The 20,364-nt window shown below is 43.4% G+C and overlaps 1 protein-coding gene across 5 annotated transcripts in view; it reads right to left on the reverse strand.

The window, feature by feature from the left end:
* The window catches only part of LOC311062493 (serine/threonine-protein kinase PAK 6-like), a 43,627-nt gene that overhangs the window by 20,661 nt on the left and 2,602 nt on the right, over positions 1 to 20,364 (reverse strand). For 2 of the 5 annotated variants that reach the window (XM_084081563.1, XM_084081559.1), the window contains exon 2: positions 4,420 to 4,677. In XM_084081563.1, the coding sequence (XP_083937689.1) occupies positions 4,420 to 4,647 (228 nt within the window). In that variant the 5' untranslated portion in view covers positions 4,648 to 4,677. Of the gene's footprint in view, positions 1 to 4,419; positions 4,678 to 11,974; positions 12,166 to 20,364 lie in introns of those variants that run through there. The other 3 variants (XM_084081562.1, XM_084081561.1, XM_084081560.1) reach the window with 3 other exon arrangements.

Below are 20,364 nucleotides of genomic sequence, written 5' to 3' on the forward strand. Positions count from 1 at the left end.
TGCCATGTGTGTATCTTTTACGCTATTGAAGTAGTCTGACAGGTACATGGGTATCGTATCCCTGTTTTTGTGTGTATCTTGAAGACCAGGCCCATTGCAAGTTGCTTTACTCTATCCTCTACCCTTTACCTGAAAGCTAAACTGAAATAGTAAACAAAAAGTCAAAAAGAAGTAAATAATAATAACTAACAAAAAATGCTAAATGATATAGGCCTAACTTCTTTTGAACACAGTACATCAAATACGGTATTATAATATATTTCTGTTGATACAGTGAAACAGCCTGCAGCTTGCTTCTGTGTGTGTGTGTGTGTGTGTGTGTGTGTGTGTGTGTGTGTGTGTGTGTGTGTGTGTGTGTGTGTGTGTGTGTGTGTGTGTGTGTGTGTGTGTGTGTGACACAAAAAAACAAAAACAGGCTCTTCTAGTTGAATGGAGTCAGACCTACATACACATGACATTTAATCACTTCCTGCAACAACACACCTGGCAGCTTACATTACAGTATGTATGTCATATTACATTACTGTCTGGCAGAAACCTTGTATCTCCATCACTCCATGGCACTTTTTTAATGTTTTTTTTTTCATTAAATTGATGCCTTCCTTTAAGTTATGACAGGGTCGAACTAAAGTTATGAAAATGGCCAATCTACAAGCTCACAACGCATCCGCTTTGAGCCTGTAGATCCTCTATTTTCGGCTTGTGACTAAATAATAACTACATTGGATCCATTGAGAGCACAGGTTCTCTTTTCCCATTTCCTGAAATGTAACGTTTCATGAAAGGCAACAGTTTTGGACATACAAGGTTCCCCCCCGACAGAGACCATATGTCATATTACATTACACATGCATTGTTGTGGGTTTGAACTCAGGACTTTAGAACTACAAAAGCAGGTTTCATTCCAGGGCTGGAGTTTAGGTGTCCCGGAGTCCCAGAGCCTTCATACTAATGAAGGCTCTGTGCCATTCTGGTCAGGGTGCTGATATCGTGCATGTTGGCTCACGAGAAACACTGCATTTTGGTTCCCAAATGGCCCCTTATGGTGGGTGTGTAACTCTGAGAGTGTACAAATGGAACCAAATGGAACCGTACGGGTCCATTTGGTTCCATTTGTACACTCTCAGAGTTATGGGGGTCCTTGAAAATAAGACAACCACTATGCCACACTAAATGGAACGGAGCCTTAATTAGTATCATTGGTAACACCTGTGAAGGAAGTAAGGAAGGGGCCCAATTCATTCCCAATATGGCTGCTGTGCATAGAGCCTATTCACTGCTGTAATAAAGTGTTTTTTTTTTTTTTTCCATTACAAAGACATTTATGTTGCGGAACAAGTATCTCTATAACAGCTACGGTAGACTAGTGAGACGTGAACTAAGGATCAAAGCGTGGGCACACACGCGCGCGCGCGCATGCGCGCGTGCGTGCGTTATATGTATCCGGCTTGACAAGTTACTTTTAGACACATATCGCATAGCCCAGGGGGCAGGATGTTCTTTTAAAGGACAATTTCACACGCTTTGTTAGACCTATCTCACACACACACACACACACGTTCGTATTACTATACTTGCGAGGACGTCTACATTTTAGGACAACAATCATATGAATGTCATTGTACACACACGGTTCACACAGTTCATTTGGTGTGCAATGTGGGGCAGGTGTGTATTTTCCCACATTTACTGACAACATTGAAACCATACAGTCAGCTACATTCACACTGATAAAGACATGTGTCACACACACACACACACACACACACACACACACACACACACACACACACACACACACACACACACACACACACACACACACACACACACACACACACACACACACACACTATCTATCTACACGATCTATGTCTTACTGCCGGCACACACCAGACTTTTTTCGCACACACGCCGCACACACGCACATATACGCACACGCGCACTTTTAGATCCAGTCCTTTAAAAGTCTGCGTATGGGGGACTCGCGTATCCGCGCGCCTGGTGTAGCCGCTATCATTGATAATCACTTGGATCTAAACAAACGCGATGTACGCACCACGCATACGCTCGCTTTGAAAAGTCTGGTGTAGATCGGCCGTAAGATATCTAAGATACATGTTTGCCAAATCTTTGTGCGATAGGATTTTTGTTTTTTTTTACATGAACCACTTGAACCCTAGCATCACTATTCTGAGGAGAACTTTAGCCAAGAATTGCATATTATAAAAAATAGCATATTTTTGGCAAAGAGGAAAACCTGATAGAGGGAAAAAAAGAGCAGACCAAGTAAAATAAAAAAGGTTAATCTGAAACACAATATTATACAATATAGAGGGGGGTCCCTGCTTCATCTCTCTGTCAGCTATAGGGGGTCCTTGGCCTGAAAAACGTTGAAGACCCCTGCTCTATAACACTCAATGTCTGTCTGTCTGTCTGTCTGTCGCCATGGTGACCATCATGTTATGGGTGACGCTGGCATGGAATGCCCTCAGACCCAGTGACCCTGCTGATAACCAGCCTGCTGCCTGTCCCGTCACGTTATGTCATGTCATTATGGGACGTCAGAGGACGACCCTTTGACCTTCCTATATGGGGTCGCTGCTGAAACTTTCCGCTTCTTCAGAGTGGTGAGGGGTGGGACGCGTTTCGGCATCGATTTAGCGCTATCTCGGCAGCCCCCCTCGGCAGGCCCCCCCCCCCCCATATTCAAAGATGTGCCCACATTTTCACTATTTATCAAAAATAGCAGTGCCGCGCTACGAGCTTGTAGATCTGCTATTTTTGAATAGCCAAAGTGTAAAATAATGCTTTTTAGCTCAAATTAAAAAAAATGACAGATGAGTTCCAGGTCTTAATGGGTTAAAGACCACAGCTGGGACTTCTTTAAAAACAGTGTTGAGTCTTTAGTCCATGAGCCAGAGCCCCAAAATTGAGCAATGATTATCGAAAGAGTGGGCAAAAACCTATATTAAATTGTTCATAGGGTCAATACGAGTAAATAAATGTATGATAACCTCTCCACAGGAGTTTATTTTTCATGGTTATCACACATTTTGTTATTTTCCCCATACGTACATGACAGGTGAAATGACAATTTAAAAAAGAGTTATCATAATGAAACTTCCTGAGTTGATTACTTACATGAAGACAATGATTTATCGTATTATAAGTTTTCTGAAATTGTATATTTAAATATGCAAATTATGCATTAGGAAAATATGCCCAAATTTGCATAACTTTCCAGAATCAACATTGGAACATTGGACAAAGCCAGAGTCAACATACTTATTACATTTTGTTAAGATGTTGGAGTCAAAGGTTTTTAACGAGGGAATATTCAATATCTGGCTCAATTTTGGGGCTCTGGCTCATGGACTAAATGCCTATATTTGCATATTTAAATATACAATTTCAGAAAACTTGTAATACGATAAATCATTGTCTTCATGTAAGTAATCAACTCAGGAAGTTTCATTATGATAACTCTTTTTTAAATGTTGTCATCTTTTCACCTGTCATGTACGTATGGGGAAAATAACAAAATGTGTGATCACCATGAAAAAGCTGCTCCTGTGGAGAGGTTATCATATATTTATTTACTCGTATTGACCCTATAAACAATTTAATATAGGTATGGTTTTGCCCACTCCTTCGATAATGAAATCTTGTCTGGCTCATGGACTATTGGGTCTGATTGAATTCTATATATGCCAGCGTTTTGAAAAAAACATTTTTTAATTCAACCCCATGGGTACCTGATGACACAGAAGGGAGAGTTTGCCTTTTGAGGTCTAATTTTAGGTACGAGGCATTCCTCTTGCGTCATGGCTTTAAAGCGATCAGTAGCGACGTCAACCCATTCCTGCTTATACCCTCTTTCTACAAATCTATTGGTCAGATCGGTTGCCTGTGTGTTCTAACACGTGTCAGTGCTGCAAACCCTCCGTGCCCTCTGAAACTGACTGATGGATGGGCAGACTTCGAATCAGGTGTGTGGGGTGAAACCTATCCCCTCGTAACAGAGTATATGCAAAGTACTTTGGTTGCTGTGCACCAGTGGTTCCCAAACGTTTTAGCTCGAGACCCAAGATAGAATGTTTGCTCGGGACCCAAAGTAGTGAAAATAGCAGATCTACAAGCTCGCGCCGCGTTGCGAGCTCGCAGATCTGCTATTTTCACTAGTTCTTAAACATTTGTTCTCTAATGTAGGGAATTTCTTTGATTATTTAAATGTCTATTCATGAAAGTCTTATTGAAAAAAGAAATATGTTTTGAACTCATGAAAATGAGTGAAATGACAAAATCTAGGAAACAAGGAGATGTTCACAAACATGGATCCGCAACCCACAAATGGGTCCCGATGGGCCCCACCGTTTGGGACACAGCGCCGTACACCCCCACTGTGTGTCCCCTTACCTTCTTGGGTCCCAGTTCGATGTCGGTGATCCTGGACGGGTCCACCATGGGCTTGGGTCTCCTCAGGGTGTCGATGATGCTCTGCCACTGAGAGGGCAGGCCCACGTAGCAGCCCCGCAGCGGGTCGAAGGACGTGTGCACGCGGTGCTCAAAGTCCCGCGGCGTGGAGATGTCCGGCCGCCGCCGCTGCTGCTGCTGCTGCTGCTGCTTCTTCTTTCGGCGGAACATCCTGAGCCCGGAGGAGAAGAAGACTCTGCTCTGACGGAGACAACACGCACCGTCAGCACAACCTAGCCCGGGCCTCCAGCACGCCATGGTGGACTCACACACACACACACACACACACACAAACACGTACATGCGAACACTTACGCCCGCACACACACACACACACGTACAGGTAGCTCACGTTTTGCTCATACACTTACGCACACGATAGCACGCGCACAGAAACACACCGGCCACAGTCACTCCCGCCACCACTAAACATATGGTGAACCACGTGTCGTTCATGTCATTCATGTCCAGCTACGGTCTGGTTAAAGGCTAGTTAAAGTCTAGTAATGTCTAGTTAGGGTCTATATAGTTAAAGTCTAGTTAAAGTTCTAGTAATGTCTGGTTAGGGTCTATGTAGTTAAAGTCTAGTTAAAGTCTAGTAATGTCTGGTTAAGGTCTATGTAGAAGTCTAGTTAAAGTCTATAGTTCAGGTGTGAGTTCAGAGAGCTCTGCACAGTAAGTGCACAGTACTGTATTATGTGCGTCTCTTGACTCCTCAGTAAAGTCTCTCAGGTCCCGCCTCCTCTGATCAAATAAAAACAAACCTAACCAGCTCTCTACATGAATGACACTCCTCTCCTACTCACTTCTCTCCTTATACCTCCTTCCCCTCTCAGTCTCGCCTGCCTTTCCTTTCCTCACTCTCCTCACCTCTCCTCCCCATTATTTCACATTGTACCGCCCTATTGCCCCCCCCCCCCCCCCCATTGTACCCCCAAGTACCTGGGGGTACATGGGGCCCATGGTGTCATAGGGGGCTCTGTTTATACCACTCTAACAGAGGTCTGTTACAGGGGGATCCTATAGTAAAAAAAAACACCTCCATAAACACAGAGGGACTCGGGGTCAGCAGGTGTATGGGGAAACGGAGGCCTGTTTATTTTAATTTTTAGGCTATGTAATGTTTTGTAAATGTATTCCACCATTTGACTGTTTTTCTGATTTTATGTTTTGTGTGAGGACTGCGGATGAAAATTAGCATCTTTGCTAAATCCGGTGTATTTACGTTCATGTGACGTTCATTAATATGCTCTGTCCTGTCTAAATAAACAAATAAAGTAAGTAAAGTCCCCCGGATAAGAACGGCCCCTTAGTGGTCTGGAGGTTTGTTAAGAGTGGGATTCTATGGGGAGACACGGAGCCCCCCAGGTACGCCCCAAATACCATGATAACTGGGGACACCTGAGGTAGGAAGCTCAAAACAAGAGTCAATAGCAACAACAGAATACGCTGTTTGGCACTGGCAGAGATTAATCAAATTGTTCAAGGCCGCAATCCCACAAATGTTCCTTACAGTGACTGCCATCATAGCACTGACGTCCTGTAGTAGCAGCATCTGTGACAAATCTGATCCAGCAACCAGATGTCCCGATGGGATTTCTGCTCCTGATGGCGGCTGGAGATGCAAAACGGCGACCGCTGGAGTCACCGGCTTAAGTTGGTCACCAATTTCAATGTAGCTAGCTTTTACGACCCTGAGGCGATACGAGTTTGTCTACTATGGTTGTATGGGCGTTTAAACTGGTGTGTGTGTGTGTGTGTGTGTGTGTGTGTGTGTGTGTGTGCACACGTGGCAGTCAGGTGACTGTATGTACATAAGGAAGAAAACTATTTAAGCTGGCCTGAGGCTGGCCTGATGGTATGTAGTCATGCTACTGCTCAACTAAAGGAGTTCTGCATGCTGTCCCATCTCCGCCACAATCAACCTGAATGTGGCAGCATATAGATCTGAAAATGGAGGCCCAGTGGCCCAGTGGCCCACCCATCTGAACTCTTAACAATCTTAATAGCCCAATCCGAAGGACTCTTTGCCCTGAAGTAGGTGAAGAAGGCTTATCCACTCGACACCACAGCACGTCTACCAGGAAGAAAAGACTACTGTACACAAATAGCGGATATTGATAACACAGTTTTAACCCAACGATTTAAAAAAAAATAGCAGATCTACAAGCTCATAGCGCGGCACTCGGTGCCGCGCTATGAGCTTGTAGATCTGCTATTTTTTGACACCAAAGTGTAAAAGAATGCTTTTTTAGCTGAAACCTAAAAATGACACAGATGCGTTCCAGGACTTAATGGGCTAAACTAGCAGATGTGTAGCCTCGGAAACCCATGGCTTTTTTTTTGTTGCCAAAGAAAAAAAAAGCCATGGGTTTCCGAGGCTACACATCTGCTAGTTTAGCCCATTAAGTCCTGGAACGCATCTGTGTCATTTTTAGCAGATGTGCAGCTTGACAGTGTGGAGCGACGTGCCTTCGTTGCACGTCGCTCCCCATCGCTCTCTCCCCTCATTTCCCGTCAGCCTACTGTCCCATCAATAAAGGCATATAAAGGGGTCTTCAACGTTTTCCCCAGGCCAAGGGACCCCTTAGTTAAGAGAGAGACGAAGCAGGGACCCCCAATACATATCCTATCCCATCCTATTATTACAATTGCCTAATGGTCTCTGTGTGGAGTTTGCATGTTCTCCCCGTGTCCCCTATAGGGTAGGTACCCTCACAAAAACATATGCAGTAATCCTGGTCTGGTCTCTATACTGTCTCCCCCTGGTCAGCCGGGGCGCCTGATGGAGGGGAAAGGAACTGGAATAACGTGTTCCTTCCACGCGCTACGTCCTACTGGGGAAACTCCCCCCTGTCAGGTGATAAGAAGCGGCTTGCTATAGCTCCTCACGCATTGAAGGAGGCATGAGCTCGGCTCTAGGCTCTCCCTAGGCTGGCAGAGGAAGTGTAGCGCCCAGGATTACTTAGACAATTGGCACTGGGTGGAAAAAATGGGTTACAAAACCGTGGGATAAAAATGTAAATAATAATTAAAAAAAAAGCCAAACGGGTGGATGGTGGACGTCACAAACGTAAACATGCAGACCTGCGAGGCGCACCGTTGCTCCGATCCACATTAAACTTTATGGCACAAACATTGGTCAGGGGTCCTCCATCAGAGAATAGCCACACCAAGGTCCACATGTGGCCCCCAGGGGACCCCGGGGGGGCGGGCCCACAGGCACACTGTTGCTCCAATCTGCACCAAACTTTGCACATGACTGTTCAGGGGTCTGCCATGACAATAGTCACACCACCAGGGGGCACCCTGGAGGCCACAGACACGCTGTTGCTCCAATGGGCTCTATTCACTGCAGCCATATTATGAAGACATTCACAGGTGTTACCAATGAGCAATGATACTAATGAAGGCTCTGTTCCATTTAGTCTAGCACAGTGGTTTCCGCGACCCCCATAACTCTGAGAGTTACACACCTGTAAGGGGCCATTTGGAAGCCCATGAGGGCCCCTGGACCCCAACTGTAGACCCACTGGTGTTTCCAGTGGGCCAACATGCGCAATATCAGCACCCTGACTCTGTTTGACCAGAATGGAACAGAGCCTTCATTTATTAGTATCATTGGTAACACCTGTGAATGTCTTCATAATATGGCTGCTGTGAATAGAGCCTAACACTGTTCAGGGGCCATGAAGATAGTCACACCTGTGGCCCTGCGTCAGAGACCTAATAACCTAAATTGCACACATGAGGCGTTACAGCGGTGTCACAGCAGTGTTTAACATTTCAAATGGCCATAACTCTGTGACCATTGCTCTGATCAGCGCAATACACACACACACACACACACACACACACACACACACACACACACACACACACACACACACAGAGTCCCTTCCAGGATGTATGTGTCGTATCTCAGTGTGTTTGTTCTGTTGTACAAACTGTATCTGGACTTTAACAGTGTGTATGTGTCTTATGGACCTTTTAGTATCATGTCCGTCCGTCCGTCCGTCCGTCCGTCTGTCCGTGTGTGTGTGTGTGTGTGTGTGTGTGTGTGTGTGTGTGTGTGTGTGTGTGTGTGTGTGTGTGTGTGTGTGTGTGTGTGTGTGTGTGTGTGTGTGTGTGTGTGTGTCTGTCTGTCTTATGGACCTTTTAGTATCATGTCTGTGTGTGTGTGTGTGTGTGTGTGTGTGTGTGTGTGTGTGTGTGTGTGTGTGTGTGTGTGTGTGTGTGTGTGTCTTATGGACCTTTTACTATCATATGTGTGTGTGTGTGTGTGTGTGTGTGTGTGTGTGTGTGTGTGTGTGTGTGTGTGTGTGTGTGTGTGTGTGTGTGTGTGTGTGTGTGTGTGTGTGTGTGTGTGTGTGTGTGTCTCTCTCTCTTATGGACCTTTTAGTATCATGACACAATCATTTATTATCATTACATAACTGTAGATGATGTAATTATTATGTCATGTACATTAGTTTGTCTTAGTGTGCGTGTGTGCGTGTGCGTGTGTGTGTGTGATATACATACCAGTCTGGCTCCAAGTGCTGGGTGGGCGTTCTCGCAAAAAACAAAAAGTGGAAGAGCCAATCGGCGTCTGTAAATCACAGGGCCCTGAGCGCAGACGCCGATTGGCTCTTCCACTTTTTGACTTCTGCAAAACGCCCACCCACCGCTCGGGGTCAGACCGGTCTGGTGAACACGCACGATAGTGTGAATTAACGCGACCGGGATGGTTTACCAGGCAACAGGAGTGGCCCATGTTACAAAAAAAAGACACCGTTCATGAACCCTCTCAATGTGTGATTCAAATTTAGGGCCGAATAAACGCTGCGTGCAATTGGTCCTGAATTTGAATCATACGTTGAGGGCGGGGCTTCCAAACAACACAGAACCAAAAGGTGATTTCACTTGGATACATAATGCTACAAATTTCAGAAATAGTTTTTGTTCTTCAACAAAGGTGAAGTATAAATGGTCTCACGAGTCTTGTGGCAATGGTCCTGTTTCTTACCAAAAAATACATAAATCGTATATCCTGAACGCAATATCCAGTCAAACCTAAGCCGGACTCACATGTTGGGGGGCCTCTTAAAAGCACACCTCCAAAGGCTCTTTCACTTCTGCCCAAAGGGGGCGTCACAAGCGCTAAAAGTTGCACCATCTGTCGTATAAACTATCCCCCCCACAGCTTTCTCGTGTCCAAATGGCCGCACCCCATGACTGACACATCCCCTGGTTAGGCAACCCGGCCTGGCAGAGATCGGCGCTCCGAGGAGCACACTTTTCTAACTTTGCATAATTATGCACGATTACATAATGACTGAAGCAAAGACATAAAGAGTGACGTTTTGACAGAGATTGAAGCACGGAGCGGTTCCCAACCTTTTGCCGGTGGAGCCCCTCCCCCTTACATCTGACAAAAACTCCACATGACCCTCCACATGCGCACACACACACACAACACTAGAGCGCGCACACGCACACACACACACAGGCACACACAAGCACACTATATACTTCCTCCTGTACAATGGATAGCGAAAACAGCCAATCTACATGCTCTAATTACAATTTATAAGTGTCAATAAAGTCAGATTTAATCACTCAGTCTGGGAAGTTTAACATGCTCATGTAATCATAATAGGCTCTATTCACAGCAGCCATGTTATGAAGACATTCACAGGTGTTACCAATGATACTAATGAAGGCTCTGTTCCATTCTGGTCAAACAGAGAGTCAGGGTTGCTGATATTGTGCATGTTGGCTCACTGGAAACTACACCAGCTGTTACACCAGCGGGTCTACAGTTGGGGTCCAGGGACCCTCATGGGCTTCCAAATGGCCCCTTACTGGTGTGTAACTCTGAGAGTGTACAAATGGAACCAAATGGACCCCAAATGGAACCAAATGGACCCGTAAGGGTCCATTTGGTTCCATTTGTACACTCTCAGAGTTATGGGGGTCGTGGAAACCACTGTGCTAGACTAAATGGAACAGAGCCTTCATTAGTATCATTGGTAACACCTGTGAAGGAAGTGATACTATGGCTGCTGTGCATAGAGCCTGTCAGTACACCTTGGTGTTTTATTATCTCGTGACAACTGATTAATATGATCGCGGTGATTAAGATGATCGGCGACAATGTCACCTTCATTGAACGACTTACGGAAATATCTTTCACGTCAATTTGATTTCTTACATGTAAAGAGCACACCATTCAAAGTGATATGGGCCGACAGAATAGAACGGGGCGGTCGCGTCCATTGAGTTCAATGGAGAAAGTGTCGCCATGGTATATTCGGTTCCTCAAGCTCTGTCAAGTACAAATCTATTGAATATTTCATCTGACCAGTGGTGGAAAAGGTACTCACAATTTGTACTTTTTTACAACCAAGGTTTATAGTTTAGCTTGTAATTAAAGTAAATAAAAGATGAGTGTTATTGTTGTTTTCATTTACTGCTTTCTATAGTTTTAGCAATTTTCGCAATATTTTTTACAGTGGGCGGGGGCATTCTGTCCGGTGGCTAAATATGCCTTTTTTACACAATAAAAAAGGTCCTGTGGTCTTTGATGGCCAGATGTGAGTTATTGGGGTCTAGAAGAACTACTGTAAATAATAATAAAGAAAACGTGGGGTTATTGCGTAACAAAATACATATTTAGCCACCGGACGGAATGACCCCGCCCACTGTAAAAAAGATCGCGAAAATTGTTAAAACTATAGAAAGCAGTATTTATTTTTTAACACTCATCTTTTATTTACTTTAATTACAATCTAAAACATAAACCTTGGTTGTAAAAAAACAAAGTTGTCCTTTGAGTAAAAGTATCAATACTGCAATATAGAAATACTCTGTTACAAGTAAAAGTCTGGAATTCAAAATGTACTTGAGTAAAAGTATTGGTATCAAAATGTACTTAAAGTGCCAAAAGTAAAAGTACTCATTGTGCAGAATGTCCCATTTCAAGTTTTCAAATGTTTACAAATCTTTTGAAAAATAGCAGATCTAAAAGCTCACAAGCTCTACATGCGTCGCATCGCGACGCATTGTGAGCTTGTAGATCGGCTATTTTCAAATGGCAGAAATGTGTATAGGGCTGAAGTGGTTAATGTATGTTTTGTAATGATCAAAATCTACAAAGTAACTAGTAACTAAAGTTTTCAAATAATTGTATTGGAGTAAAAGTACAATATTTGCCTCTGAGATGTAGTGGAGTAGAAGTAAAAGCATTTGAAATTGGAAATACTCAAGTAAAGTACAAATGCCTCCAAATTTTACTTAAGTACAGCGCTTGAGTACATGTACCTAGTTACTTTACACAGGGGCAGATTGGTCATTTGGCATACCGGCCATATGCCCGGTGGGCCGCTGGCTAGTGGGCCGCTGGGCCACCCAAAAAAAAAAAAAAAGGACCAAATTGCCAGGTCTGAATTTTGGTCCCAGTCCTGGCCCTGACTTTACACCACTGCATCTGACAGAATGTATGGTTCTCTCTCACCTGTCAGGTGTGTTATGGCTCTCCACTGTCTCTCTCCCTCTCTCTCTGTCTGTCGGCCTCTCTAATCCCACATTATCATGTATTCTTCAGTGTGATCTTGTTTCCCATGCAGGCGTCATAGTGTCCGTCTGTGAGTGTCTCTCTTCCTCTCGGTGTGGACAGACAGACAGACATCCAGACCTCCATACATGTCTAACTCCTTCTCATACTCTACATCCTCTCATTCCGCCCTGTTTGACTTACTAGACTCGAACAGGATCTCTCTCCTCCCCTCCCCTCCCCTCCTCTCAATCCTCTGTGTAAAGTAACTAAGTACTTTTACTCAAGTACTGTACTTAAGTACAATTTTGAGGTACTTTCACTTTACTGGAGTATTTCCAATTGTCTATACTTTCACTTCCACTCCACTACATCTCAGAGGCAAATATTGTACTTTTACTCCACTACAATTCTTTGAAACCTTTAGTTACTAGTTACTTTGCAGAGATAGGCCTAAATGATTACATTATAAAACATACATTAACCACTTTAGCCCTATTTTAAACCTGGGCTATTTGAAAATAGCAGATCTACAAGCTCACAACGCGTCGCATCGCGACGCGTTGTGAGCTTGTAGATCTACTATTTTCAAGCATTTCAATACTTTTACTTTGGGTACTTTAAGTACCATAAGTATTGGTACTTTAAGTACCAATACTTATGTACTTTTACTCAAGTCAATTTTTGTAACAGAGTACTTCTACTTTGCAGTATTGATACTTTTTCTTGAGTAAAACATTTGAGTTATTTTTCCACCCCTCCTGTCCTCTCAATCCTCTCCTGTTTGTCTTTAAGGAGAGGTGATGTTTGTTTAATGTGTTCCGTTTAAGCAATCAAGCCATATTTTATAGTTCATCATTTTTATGGTGTCAAACAGCGAGAATAGCGATCTACAAGCTCATAACATATTGCATCAGAACGCGCTGTGTGCTTGTAGATCTGCTATTTTCACTATTTGAAATAGGGTTAAAGTGGTGACATCATCGATGGGGAGTCAAAACTAATCGAAACTGCAGGCTTTCTATTCCTGGATATGTAGCATGCTATAATGGAAGACATAAAAAAAAAAAGAAGAAAAAAAAAACGTCTTTAAAATTACCATACCAGCCATACCGATGATGTCACTGGTAGGCGAGTTTCGGAACTGTCCACAGCCCTTATCAGTGGTGGAAAGTAACTAAGTACATTTACTTAAGTACTGTACTTAAGTAAAATGTTTAGGTATTTGTAATTTTAAATTTCCAATATTTTTACTTCTACTCCACTACACCTCAGAGGCAAATATTGTACTTTTACTCCACTACAATTATTTCAAATCTTTAGTTGCTAGTTACTTTGCAGATAAGATTATGATATAAAACATACATTAACCACTTTAGCCCTATTTTATACATAGGCTATTTGAAAATAGCAGATCTACAAGCTCACAACGTGTCGCATCGCGACGCGTTGTGAGCTTGTAGATCTGCTATTTTCAAACAGTTTAGTACTTTTACTTTTTGTACTTTAAGTACAATTTGATGCCAATACTTTTGTACTTTTACTCAAGTAAATTTTGAATTCTGGACTTTTACTTGTAACAGAGTATTTCATATATATATATTTCAAACATTGTACCATATTATAATGAGCACTAGGGAGGACCAGTTATATGAAGATAGGTTGAAAATGGGTGAAGTGGTCCTTTAAATACAGTACTCAAGTAGCTGCACTTGGTTACTGTCCACCACTCTTCAGAGGAAAGGAGAGCAGAGTCCAGCATCAGACTCAAAGACCTGATTAGAGGAGAATAGACGATCAGCATCAATTAAGACTAATTGAGTCCAATTAGCTGCTAGAAATGATGTGATGTCACAGAGTGGAACTATTACAGCCCTGTCATCGAGAGAGAGCGAGACAGAGAGACAGAGAAATTTGCGGCCATTTGTTCCCAAAGGTTTTATACCACACAATCTTGGAACCCATTTAGTAAAACAGAAAAGATAAGAAAAAGCAGAATCTGTCTTGAGAGATTATACCAAGTGAATGCAAAACATTGAGATGCTGCCGTTTGTTTCAAAAGTTTCTCCCAAGCTAACCTTTCCTGCGTGTATTATGTAACTATTTCTGACAGCAAATGCACTATTCTAATGGTGCGTTCACACGGGCAGATTAAAAGATACAAAAATACACTATATCTTTGTCGGTGTTGCTTTGTATCCGTGTTTCTCAACGTGGTCGCTGACGTCATCAAACGCGCGGACGTCGGAGCTCCAGTTGTAGCTTTGTATCTGGAAGTTGAACCCTGCTCAACTTGAATTTGTGGCTTTGTATGTTTGTCGCTGGAGCTACGCATTGTGAGCTTGTAGATCTGCTATTTTCAAAATATATTTATATATTTGAAAACTTGAAATGGGATATTCTGCATAATGAGTGCTTTTGGTACTTTGAGTACATTTTGATGCCAATACTTTTGTACTTTTACACCCAGTGCATTTTGAATTCTGGACTTTTTACACCACTGTGTAAATGTATGTTTTCTCATGTCAATAAAGAACAGAGAGAGAGAGAGAGAGAGAGAGAGAGAGAGAGAGAGAGAGAGAGAGAGAGAGAGAGAGAGAGAGAGAGAGAGAGAGAGACAGACACAGCAGAAGCAGCATGTGTGAGTTGTTTTGACAGGTTGACATCCAATAGAACACAGCCGCCATACAGGCTGTCAATCATGATGTGTATTCCTGCACCGTCCTGATCTCAATCTCTTCTATTTTTTACATTTTAAAGTTATTTTTTGTTTATATGTATATACCGTATTTCCCAACAGCAAAAGCAAACAAATAGAAATAAATAAGCTGGGTTGTATTTTATTTGCATTATTTAAGTTAGTTTTAGCCGAACTACAAGCTCACAACGTGTCGCGGTAAACAGCTGTTTACAAATATCACTTATTCTAGTTTAGGGCTACAATAGTTATTTGTGCATACATTTCCTAGTTTTTGGTTTGTTTTAGTACAAAGTATATTAAAGTATAGTAGTAGAATATGAGAAATACACGTTGTGAGGATGCGACCGTTGTCCTGGTCCTCACAAGAAGAATGGTTGTTTTAGGGCTGAAAAAAAAATCTTTAGAGATAGGCTTACAATAGGCTCTATGCACAGCAGCCATATTATCACTTCCTTCACAGGTGTTACCAATGATACTAATGAAGGCTATGTTCCATTTAGTGTAGCACAGTGGTTTCCACGACCCTCATAACTCTGAGAGTGTACACATTTGTACACACCCATACACAGAGTTATACACCCATAAGGGGCCATTTGGAAGCCCATGAGGGTCCCTGGACCGTAACTTTAGACCCACTGGTGTAGCAGAGTGTTTCCAGTGAGCCAACATGCACACAATATCATCACCTTGACTCTGTTTGACCAGAATGGAACAGAGCCTTCATTAGTATCAGTGGTAACACCTGTGAATGTCTTCATAATATGGCTGCTGTGAGCCTATTAGAAAAAGATTCAGGTTGGGGTTAGTGTTAGGATTAGACATTTTGATGTTTGGTTTAGGGATTAGAGATACAGAGTCATGCCTGATTTACACTTAGTTGCGCGCTGGTGTCATGCACCGACAAATAGCCGATGCACAAGCACACAACGCGTCAAAGCACAGCGCGCTGTGGGATTGTAGATCAGCTATTTTTCGGGGGGAAATTGCACCAAAAAAAAATAAGGCATTAAACAAATTGCCGTCCTAATTAAATGTCGATGGCTTCACAAGTATAGTAATACAAACCTGTGTGTGTGTGTGTGTGTGTGTGTGTGTGTGTGTGTGTGTGTGTGTGTGTGTGTGTGTCAGGTGACTAACATACCTGGAATCAGTAGCAGTTATACATGACCAGACAGCTACCACTGGCACACTGCACCCTATTACTACTGCTACTAATATTACTACTACACACTCAGGCCTGTCACCATTACACATTTAAGTTTTAATTGATTTAATTGTGTTTTTGGCATTGAACATGGGAACAGAATACACATTTTAATCTGTTTAATAGGCTCTATTCACAGCAGCCATATTATGAAGACATTCACAGGTGTTACCAATGATGGCTCTGTTCCATTCTGGTCAAACAGAGTCAGGGTGCTGATGTTGTGCATGTTGGTCCACTGGAAACACCAGTGGGTCTACAGTTGGGGTCCAGGGACCCTCATGGGCTTCCAAATGGCCCCTTACAGGTGTGTACACTCTCAGAGTTATGGGGGCCGTGGAAACCGTGGTCGTGGAAACAACAGCAGTGACGACACAGAAATGTGTGTGGAATTGGGGAGAAAAAAGGGGTTTCAAAAATAATAATAATAAAATGGACTCGAGAAGGTCTAACTAGCTGGACTGGACATGGAATGAATGTGCTTGGCTTAGAGATCCTTATATGGTCATGGACCGACTCATTGGAGACGGACTCAGACAGGTCAGGCGTCATATATACACCATATTTAGGCGTAGATATTGAGGATCTCCATATAGGGACAGGATGGACTCGCCATGAGACATTAGGGCACTGGGTTCTCAAACTTTTTCATGTCAAGGACCCACAAAATGATATGCATTTGGCCGCGGACCCCCATCTCAAAATATTTATTAAAAAATATATATTCAAAGATTTGCACAGATTTTCAAAAATAGCAGATCTACAAGTTCATATCGCGGCACTCGGTGCCGTGCTATGAACTTGTATATCTACTATTTTTGAGTGGTGCCGAAGGCAACCACTCCTATACGTGGCTTTGTCTGTGTGTCCGTATGTATGTATGTATGTCCGTGTGTCCACCAAGCTAACATTGGTCAAGCATCACGTGACAATATGTTGAAAGGGTGTGCTTTGATTGGCTAGCGAGACGCATGACGAAATAGAGCCCTATAGATAGGTGTGTCACTTCGAAACATTGTTTACATGTTTCGAAGTGACATCAGTGCCATCAGCCAAGCTAACATTGGACATGTTAGCTTGGCTGATTGAACATGTTAGCCAAGCTAACATGTTCTAATCCTTAGATGTTCTAATATAAGAATCAGAACATTTCTAGAAAACTATGGTTAAAGATAGGGTAAGTGCTGGAGACTTGTGCTCCGAGGAGCACATTTTCTAGTATGTTTTCTATGTCTGTCCACAAACATTGATGACAACTTCAATACGGGGGTCAATACGGGGCTCATCTAAGGCACCACTTACTTCACACAGGGTGTGATTTTTTAATAGCCAATGTATAAAATATGGATAAAGGGGTTGAAACGATTGTGACGCTTTATTAACACTTTTGCTGGGGACCCCCTGGTACCCCCAAGGACCCCTGGGGGTCCCCGGACCCCACTTTGAGAACCAATGTATTAGGGAAATCAACAGTCCTCGGCTTCTTTGATTGGCCAAACTTTGCGTGACATGTGTGCCACTGAACCAATATAAGTGATGACGCGCACAGTAGGACTCTGTCGTGTCTTAGAGCAAGGCTTTACAGATCTGGTTCGATTGCACAGTGTGAGAAATGTTCTGCTGGACGGCGCATCTGCTTGGAATCCCAGAAACATATGGTTATGCTGCTGTTGCAGTAGAGCACAAGTTGTACTGCTTTTGAGTACGAGGGCTCAGATGTATGTCCTTGTTTTCAACACAGTGTCTTTACGCTGGAGTAAGTTGACCCCGGTGACAACAGGAAGAGAACGTGATCTTGAGAACGTTCCCTACTGGCTCAACGGCCACACAGCTGTGCTGATAGAAGGTCTTGTCTACATCTGGGGAGGGTGTAAGTTCCTAAAGGAGTACTACTACTGCAGCGTGCTTCATGCTTTTGATGTCGACACCCACGGATGGATCAAACCCAGGGTTTCTGGAGATGTTCCAGAGGGGAGGATGAACCACTCAGCCTGTGTCTTGGGGAAGGTCATGTATATCGTTGGAGGATGGAACCAGCTGACAGGATACCATAATGACATCTACAAGTTGGACACCGCCACAATGGTCTGGTCTTTAATTAACACCAGAGGCACTCCACCGCCTGCTTCATCAGGTCACTCTACGACCATCGTCGGGACAAAGATGTTTGTATTTGGAGGCCGGGGGGACCAGAGGAACTACTTCAACAGCATCAGAGTGTTTGACACAGACACCAACTGCTGGCTGAGCATGCCTTCTGCACAGCTTCTTTCAGACGGAGGGCGCCTGGGTCATTCAGCCTTTGCCTACAATAGAGAGCTGTACATAGTTGGTGGTCTATCTAGCCAGACCTTCAATGATATGTGGACATTCAGTCCAGAGACCTTCTCATGGAAGAAGGTTGGACCCAAGGGGAAAGGAGGACCAGGTCCAATGAATGCTAGGTGCTGGTGCATCGTAATGCCCTCTTGGGATACTTAAACCAAAGATACTCAGACAATGATGACCTGATCATCTTAGACTTGAGTCCTAGTCTGAAGATGTTGTGCAAGCTAGCAGTTATTCAGTACAATCTGGAGCAGTCAGAACTCCCACACAACATCAGGTGGGAACTGGCAGCCATGACTAGCCAACAGCGACAGAAATGGAAAAAATATATTAAATAAAAATAGCAAGCAAAAAAATGCTCAGCTGGTGTCGTCGACACCTGCTAGGTTCTGCTTAAAGGGGCTACACCATGAATTTCATTTTTTTTTAGGTTTTTAGTATTTTTTGGGCTCCCCAGTGTCTCTTGTACCCAAAAAAATATTTTTTTTTAACATTCAGTCATTCATGCTCATTTCATGGATTTCCTGAATGGGCGTGTCTGAACAGGCCATTTCAGAATGGCTGTGCAAGTGATGTCACTTGCACAGATTTTGCATTGACGATGGCCAGACAGAATTGCTCAGTAGCTCCCCCCTGCCCAATAGGACGTTTTGGTATTGCAGCTGAAAAAGCTGGGAATGACAGACAGTCAGATTGTGAGAAAAAATATCTGGATGTTTTTTAGGCTTACAACCTGTTTAAAACGTATTAGGGGGCAATATTTATATATAATATATATTTTTTTAATTCATGGTGTAGCCCCTTTAATGTTCTGCGGCCAGCAAGGGGGAATATCAACACTTTAGATATTTCCTCACTGCTGGCTGCAGAAGGATTACCACGCCAATGATTACAATGGGGATTTGACCAGACCTTACACTTGATTTTATTACCTTAGTAATCATCGTCATAAATGCTTTATGCTTTCAGTCGCTAGTTTAAAGTCTTCTTTCAATTACCATTATATATGCGTTTTGGTAAATTATGGTCCCATGATTTTTTTAATTGATAATAAAGTAGGGTAATGCTTCTAGGGCTTCTACTGGCTCTACTGTGTGAAGACCCGCCCTTGCTGCCCTTCCAGCCAATAGCGTTGGCTATTATTAGCGTTCGATTCCTGTTGCTTTTCGGGACAGGAAGTTCCAAGGTGGTGGATTTGAATTTGCCGAAATAGCGGCTTCAAAACGGTTCTTTAGAAACCAATGGGTGACGTCACCGTTCCCTTAATCCATATTTGTTTTGTCTGGTCTGCCGGTCTGACCAGACAGGGTCCACAGATCCATTTGGTTCCATCTGTACCCTTGCGGAGTTAAATTTAGATTGCGACGTTACCGTGCGGAGACAGACGCCGGGGAGATCATTCTCACAGACAGACAACCACACCAGTTACCAACAGTTGCCGCGATGGAGATATAACTTAACTGACATGGTATTTATTTATTTATAAACATACTTGTGTGGATTACGGAGACATTTTAATTGTGGCGGCAGACCGAAGTGGTCGGGCAGGGGTGTAAGCATCGACCATAGCCCGGAGGTAAGAAGGAGCTGTTCCTTTCACTGCCCTATAGGCTAGCGCCAGGGTTTTAAACTGGATGCGAGCCGCTACGGGGAGCCAGTGTAGAGAACGCAGACGGATAGTACTGCAACTCGCTCGCTTTAGGCCGCTCGGCGGTCCCTCACGTGGTTCCAGTTCGCTTGAGACTGCGCGCCTCCGTCATGGTCCTAAACCAAAACCGAAACTGAACTTTTTAAGTCAACTCCGTCGGTAGGTCAGTATGTCTTGATAACACCCAATGAATGGTCCGATAAATCGCGGGTAGGTCAGTATGTCGCCTACTTCACTCACTCAATAAAAGGTGATAATGTCCCATTCAGTGAATTGATAGCATCCGAATAGGGTGTCTATTTTAAAGTCCCCGCGTTGGTTGCCTGTCAGTTTTAGAATCGGTTTTAAGATTCTTTTACTGTTTCTTTTTTTTTATCATTAAATGTACCTGCCTATTTGTACACAATGCTCCCTAGGTATATGCACCCGGCAGGGCCCTAAGATCCTCTGGCGCTGGTCTCCAAACCGTT

Source organism: Gymnoscopelus microlampas (genome assembly GCF_963454915.1).
Source record: "Gymnoscopelus microlampas genome assembly, chromosome: 16".
NCBI classification, from domain to species: domain Eukaryota; kingdom Metazoa; phylum Chordata; class Actinopteri; order Myctophiformes; family Myctophidae; genus Gymnoscopelus; species Gymnoscopelus microlampas.